General features: G+C 34.1%; 1 protein-coding gene across 1 annotated transcript in view; it reads right to left on the minus strand.

Annotated features, from left to right (window-relative positions):
- Positions 1-17529, minus strand: part of LOC149805853 (UNC93-like protein MFSD11) — a 48919-nt gene that overhangs the window by 9012 nt on the left and 22378 nt on the right. Inside the window, exons 10-13 of the mRNA XM_089950578.1 lie at positions 10924-11092; positions 4178-4241; positions 2033-2104; positions 391-555 (exon numbers count right to left, since the gene is read on the minus strand). Of these exons, the coding sequence (XP_089806704.1) occupies positions 397-555; positions 2033-2104; positions 4178-4241; positions 10924-11092 (464 nt within the window). The 3' untranslated portion in view covers positions 391-396. The remainder of the gene's footprint in view (positions 1-390; positions 556-2032; positions 2105-4177; positions 4242-10923; positions 11093-17529) is intronic.

A 17529-nucleotide genomic window follows, 5' to 3' on the forward strand; every position in this document is an offset into this window, starting at 1 on the left:
CCTGTATTAAAATCACACATGGTTATATCTGATGTCCAGGTACAGATGACATAATAAAATTCTATGTGCCAGAACCAACCTAGATGGGAAAGCATGACATTCTGGGAGGTACTTAGGTAAGCTTATTACATCATAGACACAATATTGATACTGTTGTTACAGAGTCTGATAGGAACTAACAACCTGTATTAAAATCACACATGGTTATATCTGATGTCCAGGTACAGATGACATAATAAAATTCTATGTGCCAGAACCAACCTAGATGGGAAAGCGTGACATTCTGGGAGGTACTTAGGTAAGCTTATTACATCATAGACACAATATTGATAGCAAGAAGTCCTTTACATGTACCATGCAGAGTCAATGCAGACAAAAGGCAAATCTTACTGATTGTCAAATACTCTTGTATCCCTCACGACTGGCCTTTGTGCTACTCCATTCAATGCTTGAGAAGCAGAGTGTACCCAGGGAGCCAAGGACCACTAATATGAGCAGCTGCCATTTTAGTAACAAGTATGTACTGTAGTAGAACCCAACTGCTGCAGATATAGACTGAAATATTAATAACAAAGATACCCAATCAATACCAGTGATACAACAATATACCTTATGCAGTTACACTATATACCCTATCAATTCTATTGAAACAACAACATGCCTTAGTCTGTTACACTATATACCCTATCAATTCTATTGAAACTACAACATGCCTTAGTCTGTTACACTATATACCTTATCAATTCTATTGATACTAAAATATGCATTATGCTGTTACAATATATATTCTATCAATTCTATTGGTACTATAATATGCCTCAGGCTGTTACACTATATACCCTATCAATTCTATTGAAACAACAACATGCCTTAGTCTGTTACACTATATACCCTATCAATTCTATTGAAACTACAACATGCCTTCGTCTGTTACACTATATACCCTATCAATTCTATTGAAACTACAACATGCCTTCGTCTGTTACACTATATACCTTATCAATTCTATTGATACTAAAATATGCATTATGCTGTTACAATATATATTCTATCAATTTTGTTGATACTTTAATATGCCTCAGGCTGTTACACTATATACCCTATCAATTCTATTGGTTACTACTTTCATATTAAAATGCATTTTGTCATATCTGGTCAAATTTCTAAATTAGTGGGTTTGAAAAAAAGCTTTTTTCAAGGCTTTTTTATCTGATTAGCTATAGATACATCAATCATAGTCACCAGCACAAGATGTAAGACATCTTCTTGCCAAAATGTTTTCCATCAAATTTAATCAAGTTCTGTCAAGTGGTTACTGACAACAAGTTGTTATATTTTTTCTATTAAAATTTTGATAATGGTGGCCATTTCTGAAGATAAATCAGCATCTTACAAACTTGAAACATCTTCATGTAAGAATGCTTCATGTCATATTTAGTCAAATTCTATTAAGTCATTTTTGAGGAGTTATCAACAACTTTTCTATTCATACCAATAGCAGTCATATTTTATGGCAAAACTACATCATTTGAAAGGTCTTTACACCAGAAAACTCACAGCCAAATTTGCTTAAAATTGGTTCAGTGGTGTTTCTCAAGAAGTTGAAATTAGCACATATTGATGAACAGACAATGCATGACAGATGCTGGGCTGCTCCATACGCTTATGTGGCCTTATGGCCAGGTGATCTAAAAACAAAACAAAACATTTGTTGAAAAAACTAAGAATCTTGACAAGTCAGTATGTAGACTAGAGGTACAATGTTACCAAATTGAAATTTTAATCAACTTTTGTGAAATTTGTAGAAATAATAATGAAAACCTGATTCACTGAGTTTATTTTGTACAATTGTGGTTTCAGTTTGATTGTTTATGGTATACTGCATACAAATTTTGTTTATTATACTTGAATAAACATCTAGTGACAATTCTAGATCTATGAGAGACATACCATTAGAGTCATAGATTCATGAAATTCAATTCCGACACAAAATGTAGTCAGTAATATTGATGTGATGGATTATGTCCATTACCTGAGCAAATTTAAAGAGAGCAAAAGCAGCTGAACTGTCCTCTGGGTACATGAATCCCACCAAAGAATATAACTGAAAAAATAAGAACAATTCACTAATATAGGGGTTCCACAGGACACTATATTTCACCTGCAACAATGTCATAAACAGTGTCCTTATCATATGCACGTATGTATATATGTGTATCGCTGTATCAATATTTTTTCCATATCGATACAAGAGGTGAAGAATTGACACAAAATGATACTTACCCTATACAGGTTACTTTAATCTTCAGCAGTCATAAATAATTATTAGTTGTTGGCCTTTTTATTCTTTAGACTGAGTATTCATCTGAGACAGTCATCACAGGCACATGCACTTATTTTTTCACTTACAAAGAAAATCTACTGACAACACCCTCTCGGCTTTTACAAATTAGCAAACGTAAGATGACCAACTCATTTGGTTTGAAATTTGCCTTCCACCTCTCACCAATTCCATGCTGATTATTTTATCCTGTCAGCATGTTCAGCCACTGATAACATATATCAACATAAAGAAGACATTGTTCCAGATTTGCTCGCCATGCTGTACCAGATAATTTTTGTGTTGTCCGCAAAATCATACATCTTGTTTTACATTCACTAATTACTATCTTATTTTGTTATGCCCATAATTGTACTTTAGTATCAGAACTATATGTACACAAGGTTGCATCACACACAAGCAGAGCTTCTATTGGTGGATTAATTATTTATTGAAAGGTTGTTTACAAAAATAAGAATGAGGAGAGGACCTAAAACAGAGCCTTGAGGGAGCCCCAGAAGAATTAGTGTGAGTTTGGGAACTAATATTTCCAATGGTTACTTATTGAGACCTTTGGTTTAGATATAGACCAGCTTAAAAAAGAATGATCAAATCTGTAATGATCAAATCTGAAACAGTTCAACTTTTGTAGCAGAATTTCAGCATCAACCAGATCAAAGGCTTTCTTGATGTCCAGGAAAAGAATTGCAGTCAAAACCATTATCCATCTCTTTCAACCAAAGATCTGTTAACTTGGTAAGTTATGATTGGCATAAGATATTTTCTAAACCCTGATTGAGCTTTATGAAATAGAAAGTAAGTTTGAAAAAATTCACAGACCTGCATAGCTACTTGCTTTACAAATAATTTTGATAATATAGGTTGAATGGAGAATGGTCTGTAGTTCCCCTTGGGTCTTCACTGGGTAATATAGCCAAAGAAATGTGTCTCAATTAAAAATTTGTCATTCTCATTGAAAATCTTCATTCTTTTGAAGTAAAAATTCACAAACAAATGTTGCTAATTTCCCAATTAGCCTTAATCTGACTTCTCTGCTCTCTCACGTGTATTCAGCTGTGCGGTATATAATGAAGGTAGTCTGCCCTTTATTTACCAGAATATTGTTTAGATAAATAAGAAAAAAGAGAGGGCCTAAAACAGAGTCTTGAGGAACCCCTGAATGAATATTTCAAGTTTGTGAGTTTATATTCCCAATGTCACCGGCTGAGACCTTTGGTTTAGGTATGATCTAAACCAGTTCAAAGAATTATCAAAAATGCAACAATTCAACTCCGCAGAAGAATTTCATGATCAACAATATCCATTTCTTGTAGCCGAAGATCTGTTGATTTGATAACTTCTGCGTATTTTCTAAATCCTGATTGTGCTTTATGAAATAGAAAGTAAGTTTAAAAAAATTCACAGACCTGCACAGCTACTTGCTTTAAAACTAATTTTGATAATATAGGTAGAATAGATATTGGTCTGTAGTTCCCTGGATCATCCTTTTCTCCTTATTAAAGATAGGTTTAATTGTTGCACATTTCAAGGTACATGTAAAGTTATCACTCATTATACCTGAGCTTATAATAAGTTAATGACTTTGTTATTACTTGTGCTCCTAGTTACAGAATTCATGGACCAGTGCCATCCACGTCCAGAGTATTTATTACTACTCAACAGCTGAGCATATCAAAAACCTCAGCTTCATTAATGTTAGCTACTGAAAAAATATTTCTACTTCAGAATTTTGTCACTTATAAATGAAGGATATGGCAGGGATATTTAAACAAAAATGAAATTAAGACAATGTTGTTTTTCATTCCTTAAATATGATATCTGTGGATTTAAACATACCTGAGTATTAAAACTGCTATCTCCAAGGCCAAGTAGGAAACTACACAGAATAGCCACATATTGACTGAAAGGAGAAAATATTGAAAATTTCAGCAACAAGAAGAAATTATACCATTTGTTACAATTGAACAACATGGAGTAACATTTGCTATGTATGTACATTACTGGTTTCTGGTTTTAGTCAACAAGCACCTTGTACGTTTACTTGGGACCAATGTAATGTCAGATTAGACATTTAAAGCAAAGTGAAATAGCTGAAATAATTATTTATTAAATGATTATATAATTAAATTTGAAAGTGTTTCAGGAGAAAAACATATTATAGTATCTTTTAAATTCAAAAAACTCAAAACATAAATTTTATATTAGGAATGGCTTATATTCCTATAATACAAAGTGAAAATTCAAAAGACACAGTATCATGAATTAAAAAAAATAATCCTAAATGTCCTATCACAAGTCCAGAAATAGAGACTGCTTCCAATGAATTCAAACAGTCTTGGATATCATTATATACTACTAGTCTTAAATGTTCTTATGTCCTTATGTGCCAATGATGCAACACAGAAGGTCTTTAAATGAGTTGACAAAAATCCCAAAATAATGTGTTAATTCAGCAAATGAGCACTCAGTAATTCCAATAAATGATTCAAATAAATAATTCTTCTAGAATAATATCTTAACAAAAGTACAAACTGTGATAACAAATGGATTCCACAGACTCTGATCTTAAGACAAGACTGAATTATTTGATCACATTAATGTAAGGAATATTTGCATACTACCACCAAAATCCAGTCATACTAAATATACAAAAATCCTCTTTTCTGTCATTATCCAATAGATGAAGAGCAGTAACTCTTGCCTATTAACCCCCTTTGCCACCACCAGGTGTAACTAGTTATAACTTGAGTGACATATCAATGAGAATGCCAGTGTAACACCCAATTCTTTTCCTCCTACTGAAAGCTTCCCCAGGGAAAGAAATGGCTAGCTGATTATTTCCTCCTCTATTTCTTTTACCAACTACAATAAGTTTGTTTCCCCCTCTAGTTATTTCTCCCAACTCCTCCCCCCACCAACAACCAATCAGTGTCTTTTAGTTTCTTTTCATTAATGGACTCTTTGGTAATAAGCTTAATGCCCACTTGTGAAATATCATACATGTAATGGGCCACTTAATAAATAAGGAGGGATGCAAGAATTAGCTAGGCCCCACATCCACAAATAATTTCTTTTCATTGATGGGCTCTCTGGTAATACACTTAAGGCCTACAAGTGCTTATATTGGCCCAAGATTCACTCTACTGCACTTTATCGCAGTCACTGACAGATTTTATTACATCTTGTTTCATTTCCTTCCAGTAGTACCCTTCCTGGCATTTCTCATGTTTTGTCATGGCCTGGATTTCCACCAGATTATTTGCCTGTTACAATAAAAGTATAGCAATTCGATTTTACTTCAAAAGTACGAGAGAAGAATGTTTACAATTTATTATTATGTACTGTGTGTACCGCAGAGATAAAGAGGTGAGTATATAATAGAGCATAATTGTGACAGATCGAGAAAACGGAATGAGCAAAAAGGGTAGAGAGCGGGAAGGAGGGAGCAAGTGAAGGAGTAAGAGAGAGAAAGAGTGAGGGCAAGAGCTAGAAAGAAAGAAGAAATATAGATGAAGTGAGAGGAATAGAGACAGAGGAAGAGAAAGACATAGAGGAAGAGAGAGACAGAAGGAGGGAGAAAGACGAAGAGGGAGTATATATGAGAGTTCTAGAGAGACAGATGGTGAAAATGGAGGGAGCAAGAGAGAGAGTGTGAAAGAAAAAGTTAGGGAGTGAGAGAGATAGAGAGAGAGAGAGAGGAAGACAGAAAGAGATATGGTAAGAGAGAGAAAGTGAAAAATAGAGAAAGAAGGGGTATATATGAGAGTACTAGAGGGATAGATTATGAAATGGGAGTAAGAAAGCGAGGGAGAGAGATAGTCTTTGTGTTTAAGTTCAGTGGGTAATTCATTCCATGTTGCTGGGCCTTGGTATGCAAAAGATCGCTGTCCATATGACTTTGTTTTCATAGTGGGAATAATGAGTATATGATTGTCAGAAGAGGAGTGTAAGTATCTTGTTGGTGTGTACACATGGGTAAGGTCGGATAGGTATGTTGGACTAGAGAATGACAGTGAAACGTAGCACAGAGAAAAAATTTTGTGTTTGATTCTGGATTGAATGGATAGCCAGTGTAGGGTACAGAGCAGCGGGGAGGTGTGCTCTGATCGTGGTACTCTAAGTATGATCCGAGCAGCTGTGTTTTGAACTTTTTTATTTCTTGGAGCAAAAATAATTGGTTTTCGTTAGGGTCATTTTTGGTGTATGTGACATAAACACGATCACATACCCCCCCACTTTGATTTATCAATTCTGGTTTTTCCATTACACGCATCTGTTAGTTTTAATAGAGATGCTCTGAGAGAGATATCTCAATTTTTGGTCTTTTTACACTGATGTCAAGTTATTTTGTTGTAGCCAGATTTATAGTTCTAATTTTCTTCAGATCAGTTGGATTTCAAAAGGATTAATTCTTTTTTCTCTGGAAATATTTTGAAGAGTGCTCACACAGAAATTTTGGAAAGACACTGCTCACAAATTTAATTTGGATTTCCAACACTGGAGTGCCATTATTTGTATTTCTATAAGGAACTGCAGATAAGCACAGTATTGACTACAGCATACGTCATTGTCATCCATCTTGGATTTTCCATCAGGATTCGAACTTAAAATTATTAGAACATTTATTACTAGGATTCTTGAAACCATAAGTTCTTCTCTTTTTTTCATTTTTACAGAATTTTTTAAGGAAAAGCATTATTTGTTAAATTTTAAAAAGCTTGTTTTTTTTCATTCTTTTTGTGTTACTCTTTATTCGAGCCTAAACACGTAACAGCTACCTAATTCTTTCCCCAGGGGAAACTTTCAGGGGGTGGGGAATTTGACTACTAAAGTAAAACCTGTCTTGAAAGACCACTGTTATGTGAGACCATCTGTCTTGAGAGATATTATTCTCAATGCACAGATTTTTTGATTATATAAGTGCTGTCCAACCCACGGCTTGCAGGCTGATTTTAAATGGCCTGCCAGAGCTCGAGCAGCTATATAGTCATTGCTTTTCAGTTTTCTGCTGTGGCATTCAGCTTCAAAAAAAAAAAACATTTTTCAGTGGCCCATGGCATCAAAAAGGTTGGACAGCACTGGATTATTTAGTGTTATAACCTGTTATGAGAGACCACCTGTCTTGAGAGACCATAATTGTTTGGCAGAAGGGGCGGTCTTTCAAGACAGGTTCTAGTGTATACTGGTGACAATATCTGGCTTGGACGATAAAAGACAAATAACATTTTTGCTTGCTATCACCAAATCAGGCCTGTTACTGCCATTAGCTGATCTATGCTTGAGAGACAGACAGATGCTTGCCACAAGGAGTTAAGTTCCCAAGTGACTAGGATGTGACATGTTAAGAAACTCACTGAGCAATGATGATTCCATGATTCACTTTGTTGACCAAATTATGATACCCAGTGTGTCTGTACGTGACTTGCTTCTACTTAGTATGATCAAAAAATGGCAGCAGTCTTTGATGTTTTCAAAGTAAATTGCGTAGAAAGGCTGACGTCATAAAGAAAATGGGATTATACCAATGTTTGTGCCAGCTGCATGCAGAGCTAAGTTGCAAACCCTAGATTTAACTGTTAGCAACTTTTACATGGAGGTACTCGAATTTTGATTTCCTGAATGGTATTTAGCACAGGTATATGATAAGTTAAATGAACTGGAGGACAGGAAATGTACATTCACATCAGGTCTCGGCTGATCTGAAAACATTTACCCTTAACCCAATTCATGCAAAATGGCTTATCTGCACACATGACCAAGTAGCACTTCGGACAGACTTGATTCAAATGGGCTTTGAGAAAGCAGGACTAATCTGCTGATTGTTTATTTAGTTGTATAAACATGTATTCATAAATGGGACTATTATGTGCTTTGGGAAATAAAGGAAATCCATTTTTATTACTATAATGTACATCAGGTAGAGTCATTACAGTCTTGACTTAAATTATTGTACTCAATCAGTTTCAGTGTTCCTCTTCATGCATGCACTTATCCTAACGTATATTTCACATTCTCAGCACTACAGATAGCTAGAGCATAGCCAAAGCACATCTAAAATAAATACTCCAAGGAATGAGATGATGTTTTTATGAATTAAATAGGATCAAAAATAGGCTTTTGTTAATTTTTGTAGAGAAATAAGAAAATTCCAAATTTCAAAGTATATTTAAATGAAAAACTTAGGATAAAAAGAAAAGAATTGTTTTGATCCTTTTCTCTTTAAATATTCAGTATATAAATAGACAACCTCGGTGAAATTTGATATACCTGACATCTTTATTACAACAGCATCTATAGCATACAAACAATATAGCAAATACACACATAGCAAACACAGGACTTAGGAGATCCTTGGCAAAGATCACTGTAAATCAGAGGGGAAGGGACTCTGCCTTGGAATATTAAGCCCTGGTTGGATGAATAACCTCTTCGATAGAAGATCCAGCCTGGGTTCTTCACACATTAGGGAAAAATACCCTGCTTGAAATTATATCTAAATTAAGTTTTTGATAAAAAAAATTCTTTTCAATAAAAGCTCAACACGACAGATCTTAGGGGTACCAAAACATAATAGAAACAGTATGTATGGTGCTCCCGCGATAGCTATGGTATTACAACAAAGAAAGAAACAGGTGATTGCTTTTCCATTCATTATGATGGGAGGGGGTGCTGGCTTGGTTAATATTATGCTGTGACTTTATATTTGTAGTCTGACTAACCAATGAAAAAACACGAAAACTGTTTCAGAGTATGTAGCATTATGAATTTTTTTATAAAGTGAAGATAAATACTTGAGCCATCAAATAGCCATAACTTATAAACAATTGGAATTTTTTAAATAGAATTCTGCATGCATCATCATTTACATAGATATACACCTACAAAACAATCTCATGGAAATCTCAGATGGTCCCCCAGGGATCTCTGGATGACTGTGCGTAAAATGAACCAAAATATAATTTCTGTCTATTCAGACAGACTGGATTCAGGAGGTAATAAGCTCATATTTCTAATGGTAATGTGATGGGGGAAAATAAATATCTATGAATGTGTAAAAAAAAATCTGATCTTGTGTAACATTTGTGCACATAGCTTATGCTAGCCTGCAAATGAATGCTATTGCTAAAAATATCAGTGCACTGAATTAATTGTTTTCTTTAGTACTATCTCTTCATCTACTGACAATGAAAAATTATTGTATTGTTCCAAGACTGAAATGATTCATTGGTTTTATAAACTTGTATTATGATCAATTATTTTATATACTTAAGGAATACTTGATATATTTCTATTTTCTTCACTTATTCAGCTTATTTTTCTAATTTGTATAAATAGTTCTACAGAAATGCATGCATTAATTTTGATTTGGTTTGTTTGGTTTATTTTGCAAGTGGAAAAACTTTGTGTAACCCCAAACCCATAGCCCATTTCAACCACATGCTAGCAAAAGAACTATGATGTCAACAATGGCCATTTTAAACTGTCCTCAAGCTAGCTGCATCATAATACATAACTGGCATCAAAACAAATCAGTGACATGTCATACTAATAGCAATGTAAGCAAACAGTTTAAAGCCAATGAAACTGAATGATTTCACCTATGTAGTTAGAACTTTACCTTAATTGGCACCATGTAGCCATTACTGTCCTTAGATGAAATTGAATCATAATACACGCAGAATACATACTCAGTTTTATTTATTGAAGAGTTGCAAGAATGGCATAAAAAAAATTAAAAATTGCAGTTACATGTATTTCAGTGTTAGATGATATCCAAAACACCTGTTTATAAGGAGCTAGTGATACATCCCAAATTGGTAATTTTTGGCAGGTTTTGCAAAGAATATTTTAAAAAGAATGTTTCTTTTTGTTTATTTATTTAATGGCACTTTTAACACATTATTGACTATATCGTGCCTTTCCCATGGACACATATCATAGCAGCCAACCAAAGCGGCCTTGTTGGAGGGGGGGCTATTACATATGTGACCCTTGGATTAAAAGTCTGACATTCTACAAACTGAGCTGCAATGGCTACCCGACTCAAGGGTCATAACAAACCCCGTCAATCTGTTGCATGATCACCTCATTTGCATAAATGGATCTCATTCATTAATGAAATCGTAAGAGATCTTGATAGTTTAAGCACATATTCTAATTTTGAACAAACAGATCAGAAATATGGCCTCCAGAGTGGCAACACGGTTTGCCAATCAGATGCAAGATCACATTAGAAGTATGTGTAAAATCCACACACAATGTAACTTATATAATATATATTCCAAGTCTGATCAAAATTAGAAAAAAAACATGGGTAACAAGCAAGTGTTAATGGATGGATGACAGAAATATGGCAATACCATAAGCTCACTTTAGTATTATGGCCTTATGGTCGTAAAAAAAATATGAGATTTTTAATGGTCAGCCACTTCAGATGCTCTTGGTTTATTTTGCATTTTGCAGGACCTGTTTATTTAGCTTCTCACACCTGGTCTATACTTACAGCATCCAATGTGCTATAGGTCATTAAAACTGGAGATGCAAATAGGTTGAAAGACTCATTAGATGGGTCATTTACTTACTTAGATGTCATATAAGTTTCTGAGTCTGTGCTGTTGATGGGGGATTCTTCTGGAAGGTTGATAAATATCAGATAGAAAGCTATCATGTGTACCAAGTACCCAAACACCACAATGGGATCACGGCCATATTTGTTGGTTCTCTTCCCAAAAAGCCCAAAGACTGCACCACCTTCAAAAGATAACTATGATTCCTTATTAAACTTATACAAACCTGTTTTAGGTACCCATTCCTGGCAAGAAAGAGGTAGGTGGCTGCTTAAAAGAGGTTTGTTTCGACAAAAAATTGTCTAAGGTACCACAAAAAATGTCTCTTTAAGAAGGTGATTGCTTAAAAGAGATGATTAAGCAGGTTACTTTGAAAACAATCCTGCTGGTATGACCTTGTTGCTATATATATATATACAATATGTATCTGTTGGTACACATATCTGATTTAATTCATGTTTATTTTTAATTAAACTGTTTGTCAGTTTTAAATTTTTTATTCTATTATAATGTAAATTTATTTACTAGAAATGATACTTTTTCAGAAAATTGTTTGACCCTGACTGTGAGTTTATAAACACCAGGTGTTGATCTAGATGCTGACCTTGACTCAAAATTAGTAAACACAGTTCTATTTTATTTTAAAATCATTGGTTGTTGTCTGGTTAAGATGGGGCTTTGGGTTTAAGATGTAAACAACTTTTTCTTTTTTATTTCTTAGAGAAAATTATTTGTCTAATCAAGGCCATATTCTGTGTACGTGATATAAACATGACCACGTGACCCCCCCCCCCTTTCTGATTTCGCAACTTGGGGGAATTTTGAAACTTGTGTCTTATATTACAATATAATCTTTATTTTAGAGAGAGAGATCTCAGTTTTGGGCTTTTCATACTTATGTCAAGTTAATTTGTTGTAGCCAGATTTGAGCTGTAGATAAGCACAGTACTGACTACAGCATATGTCATCGTCATCCATCTTGGATTTTACATCAGGATTCGAACTTGAAATTATTATAACATTTATTACTAGGACTTTTGTAATTTAATTCGTGGATTATTCTTAGATTATTTTTGGATTTGATTCTTGAAACCATAAGTGCTTCTCTTTGTTTCATTTTTAAAGAATTTTCCAGGAAAATAATTTTTTTGTTAAATTGTAAAAAGCTTGTTGTTTTCACTCTTTCTGTGTTACTGTTTATTTGAGCCTAAACATGTAACACTGTATTGATGGCATTTAAGCTGGTTGCAACCACTACCACAGCCAATAAGTTTGACCAATGTAATTCTCAAGCTTTACAGTAATTTTGTAAATCTACTATACTGTGAGAGATCTGTCTATCCTCCACTCTAAGAAATCATTAGCAAATTTAAATTTGCTGAAGATTTATCAAATAGAAAGCTACTGTCACATACTCTTTCATACAATGTATTTGGTAGGCAGAAGACCGTTGCATAGTAGTATGCAGAATCTAATTTTATTATTTTTTCAATTTCCACAGATTATAAATTTGAATGAATGTATGCATATATACCAGGTTTCTCACAAGGCAGTTTGAACTCTCAAAAGCAATTGTTCACATTTAAAGTAGAACATAAGAGATATCTAGTGACTGAAACAGAAAGATACAACCTAATGGTATCAGCAACTTTTTCAGTCAGAAACCAAAGAAATTTATGAAAAAGAATCATTTAAATGTGAAAATCTTAAAACATGTTCTTTCCATTAACTTCAAATTCTAATTTTATAAAATTATTTTCTTTTGTAGTTCTTTCACTATATAGCTAGTATTGTAATGGTATGCCACTGAAACACACACACACACACACTGCGACAGGTCATAAAAGACATAATAAAAACATTCTTGTTTATATCAAAACATAAATACTACAATGAGTTGATGAAAGTCAGAGATACATTTTGTTTTCAAAAGCTATTATCATCATCCATCTTTAGAAGATTCTACTGGGTTTGAAGACACCTTGAGGTGACAAATAGCACACTGAGAATAGTTCATGCATCAGTAATTACAATGAATAGTCATCACAGCCGAGGATTCCCACAAAAAGCATACAGTCCACAATTTAATTCATACCCAATTACATGTACGATACAAAATTCACCAGCTGAGGGTAATCTATGGCAATATACAATGTATAGTCATAAATAAGTAAAGTTTGCCATTAAAACAAGATATTTATTCCTACTCCAAACTGTACTGATCAGAAGGGCTATCTGTAGAGCCATGAACTAAATGCAACAAATTTAACCAAAGCACATGTACTATTGTCTAACACTACATACCCGTTTGTTTGTACCCCCCTACTGATTTAAAAAACGAGAACGTTTAATGTGATAAAAAAGTGCACAGAACTAAGTCAATTGAATCACTGATTTATAATTTCTAACCTGACTGAGACCAGAATGGCACCTTGCTGGCATCCCCTGCACCATTTCATGCTTAAAGGACTTTCCATACTAACACGGCACCAAATTGCATCCATTATAGGCTAGCTTATTTCCATCAGACAACATAATGACGTAGTTCATCTTGTTCAGCAACTGCTGAATAATTGTGTAAATTACATAACGTTGAGAGTTTGGAATTATATCCCTTTGCATAAATGAACATAGAAATTAAACCGCTTGTTAAATCCACAAGAAAAGCAAATTTGTAGTTGTCATTATTTTCCTTTGCTTGATTCGACATTGTAAATATCGGAAGCAGACGACTTATGTATGTACATCTGTAGTGGTGATACACCCCTCTGCTGAAAACGGACTTGTCCAGAAACTGGAAATGGATCCGAGCATGTCTGTCTATTACACTGAAAACTTCCGTTAAGCATGAAACACGCATATGATGACGGTATTAGCGCCACTCTACTCAGAGTCAGGTTAGAAACTATAAATCAATGAATGAATTGACTAAGTTCCTTGCACTTTTTATCACATTAAAGGTTTCCATTATTTAAATTGGTAGGGGGGTACAAACAAACGGGTTTGTATTATCAGACTATAACAGAGCTGCATTTCATCATCAATTTCAAGCATGCACACTGCCTGAGAAATGATCACCAAACATAAAATTTAACCCATGTCAGTGAAGTGTACAATTGGGTCATAATGTCCTACTACTGAAAAAAATGGAACAGTGCTCACCAAGATTATTTACAGACAGGATAGTACCAACATAGCGTGCCAAACTTATTTAGTCATGAGTTAAACACAAAAACTTAACCGAAGCCAGTAAAATATTAAATGTACTAATAGGTGCATACGGTCATCTAGTTTAATGATGCAAACATGAAGTTAAAACACTAAAATGAACCCAAGTCAGTGAAGCATTTATTATGGGTCACAGTGACCAACCCATTCGATGACGGTGTAGTACTCATCATTTCACATCGTCCCAAGTTTCATGATTTTAGTTATAAAACAATATGTATACAGGATGCAAAAAACTATGTGATCATGATCTAAATGCAAATATTTCACCTAAGTCAGTAAAATGTGAAATCAAAATCACAATGACCTTGTATTTTTGTAAAGGTAAGTACCTGTTGAGCAGAATACATGAACCTAGTCTGACAGTTCTAGCAGGACATATGCCTGAGATAAAAAAAAATTAAAACACAAAACTGAACCCAAGACAGAAAAGCATAAAATATGGTTCACAGTGAACTACGTTTGTGATAAGGGTATAGTAATTATCAAGATGCATCTCCTCACCAAGTTTCATCATTCTAGGAATAACAGTATGTATACAGTATGCAAAACACCTATTTCATATTGTGCAAAATGCAAATAGTTAACCTATGCCAGTATAATATGAAATGTAGGTCACTGTGACCATCTTTTATTAAACAGACATGGTACCAATAGATGCATACAATCATTTAGTTTGATGATTCCTTCAGGAAACAATGCTTGCAAAAGAAACTTAAAACACAAAATTTAACCAGACACTGAATCATTAAACATGAACCTACTTTTGGAATGAGGTTGCAGTACTCATCAAGATACATCCTCTCATGAAATTTCATTATTCTAAGTAGAGCAGTATGCCAAAAAGTATCTCGTCATGAACTACATGCCAAAACATATCTAATCTAGTAAACTGTGAAATGTATGTCACTGTGACCTTTATTTGTTACAGATGCATACAATTATCATTTGATAATTCTAGCATGAACAATGATTTAACTTAAAAACAAAACTGAACCAAAGGCACTAAAGCATGAAACATGGGTCACAGATAGCTACTTTCATAACAAGGATATAGTACTTGCAAAAATGCATTAGCTTATGATTCCAAGTACATGCCAAAATGTAACATAATCTAGTAAACCCTGCTATAGCACAATGATTGGGGTTCATAAAACAATATCATGTAATGTACTATACCATGCTGTAGCTGAATCAGTCAGTTAGGTGTAGAAATTGATGCATGCCCTCCTCACCCCCCCACACACATGCTTAATAGGGAGGGGAGGGGGATATAATTAGGTGCAAAACTGCTTAATTGGCACATTAACCCTTGTAAATCATTGATTATTAAGCAAAAAATAGTAGTGGAAACATAGAGATTACACCAATAATATTTGACTTTGTACAGAAAAGCATTTACATTTTACATTTTAAACAGTGCTAGACATCGCTGTTAACTGCCACACTGCAGACATTGTAGTGATATGACTGGAAAATTGTTAAAGCTACATTAAAAATTCAAATCACACACACACTGTAAAGGGCAAAGGAAGAAGTTTTCATTGCACATGTGAACGAGCTCCAGCCAGAAATTAAAAATGTTTAAGGCAAATTGGAGAAATTACTGCACAATTTGGGGGCCATGTCACAATTGAGTTTTATATTAATAAATACAACTTTTTTCCCTAAAATGACATTTTTTTTACCAACTATTTTTTGTACTTTCAAAAATATATTTACTTTTCATGTATGAAAAATTAAAATTATATTAAATTTTGGGAGCCATGCCACAATCATGTTATTTTCAAATTCACATTATAATGAAGTGTTCTACAGCAGGGTTAGAATGATAACAGTGTATTCTGTGTGCAAAGACCCTGAGCTAAAAGCAACTAATGCACATGTATGTACAGAGTTAGTTCCTTTCCCAGCAGGTTAGGTGCTATGAAACCCACTCCAAACTGTTGTCTGGGACTTAGGAAAAAAGAAAAATTGAGATGCAGTGAGACTGAACATGTACTATATGATTTCAAATATCTGGAAACTGGTGCCTATGGTAATAATGATGCCAGTGCCAATGCTTAGGGTAATACAACAGTTCTCGTCTAATTCACAGAAGTGAGCAAAAATCATTGTAATTGTCTAAATCATGTTATCTATATCTGAGCATTGTAAGATGTATAAATTTTCATGCTTCTAAACTTAAATAGTTATTGTGTTATTGCAGATATGTCAGCCCCAATCGATTTGAAATAGGAATGTCAGATTTAAAAAAATTGCAATCTGAACATAAAAATAGGAATCTTTTAAGTTTTTATTCGACAATTTCTTTTCTTTTCCCACCATGTAACAGCTAAAGTCCATTGAGAAAACACTGCAAATACATGACAGTTGTCCAATGTTAATGTTTCGTATATTCCACTTTTGGTTTGACATAATTTTAAAACTTCCTCAGGTGAATCTGGAGGCAGAGCTGATTGGTTTTGTGAATGGTCAATATTTAACTAATTTTCAAAAACAAGTGCTTGGGCACAATTTCACTAAAATAATTAATTAAACATTACAAGCAGTTCACCTACATACAATTTTATATCTGACCTGAAAATCTGAATTTGACATGTGATTGCAATGGTGTAATCTGGCATGATAGCAATAGTGTTATCTGACATGTGAAAGCAATGGTGTACTCAGACATATGATTGCAATGGTGTAATCTGAAGTTAAATATAGGAATGACATGCACCAAAATTGGAATTGTTGGCATCTCTGCCACTGCAGTAAAATAGTTTGTAGATGAACAAACAGTGGCAAGATGAGGCCCAACTCTGCTACTGCAGCAGGGTCATAATAAACAGTTTAGTCACTAATTTTCGTTCAAACATTGGGTTAGTAATTTTAACTGAATGTTAGAGTTTACATGTACCTTGGACCATGTTCCTGATACAAGTTTATGATTTTGGCCATAAGGGGACACAACATCCAGTGAATAACTGAACTGACTGGAAACAAATGGATGCTTTCAAATGTCAATGTTGTACTTTTCTTTAACTAATTCTGAAATTTTATTAGATGCCATCTGTATCAGTGAAAACTGATGCATCAGGTTTAAAATGTAAGTTTTGCTGCATAATTAAATATTCTTACCAAACCAGTTTTGTCAATAACATTAGCAGACACATACACAGACAACCATTATTGTAATAGGATTTTCAATCCTCAATTCACATACAACAATAAGGAAATCAACTGATGGTGGTATATTTTGGAGGGCATTTCAATGAAATAGGAAATAAACACTTTTTGAATCTGTCTGGGGACTTGTACAATGCTTCCTACTGTGGGGTCACAGAAAATCATAGCACGGCAGCATCCGACAGCAAGTGTATGGTGTACAGGCAATGCAGAAAATGC

The sequence above is a fragment of the Sinohyriopsis cumingii genome, chromosome 2, assembly GCF_028554795.1.
Source record: "Sinohyriopsis cumingii isolate HCF-2022 chromosome 2, ASM2855479v2, whole genome shotgun sequence".
NCBI lineage: Eukaryota > Metazoa > Mollusca > Bivalvia > Unionida > Unionidae > Sinohyriopsis > Sinohyriopsis cumingii.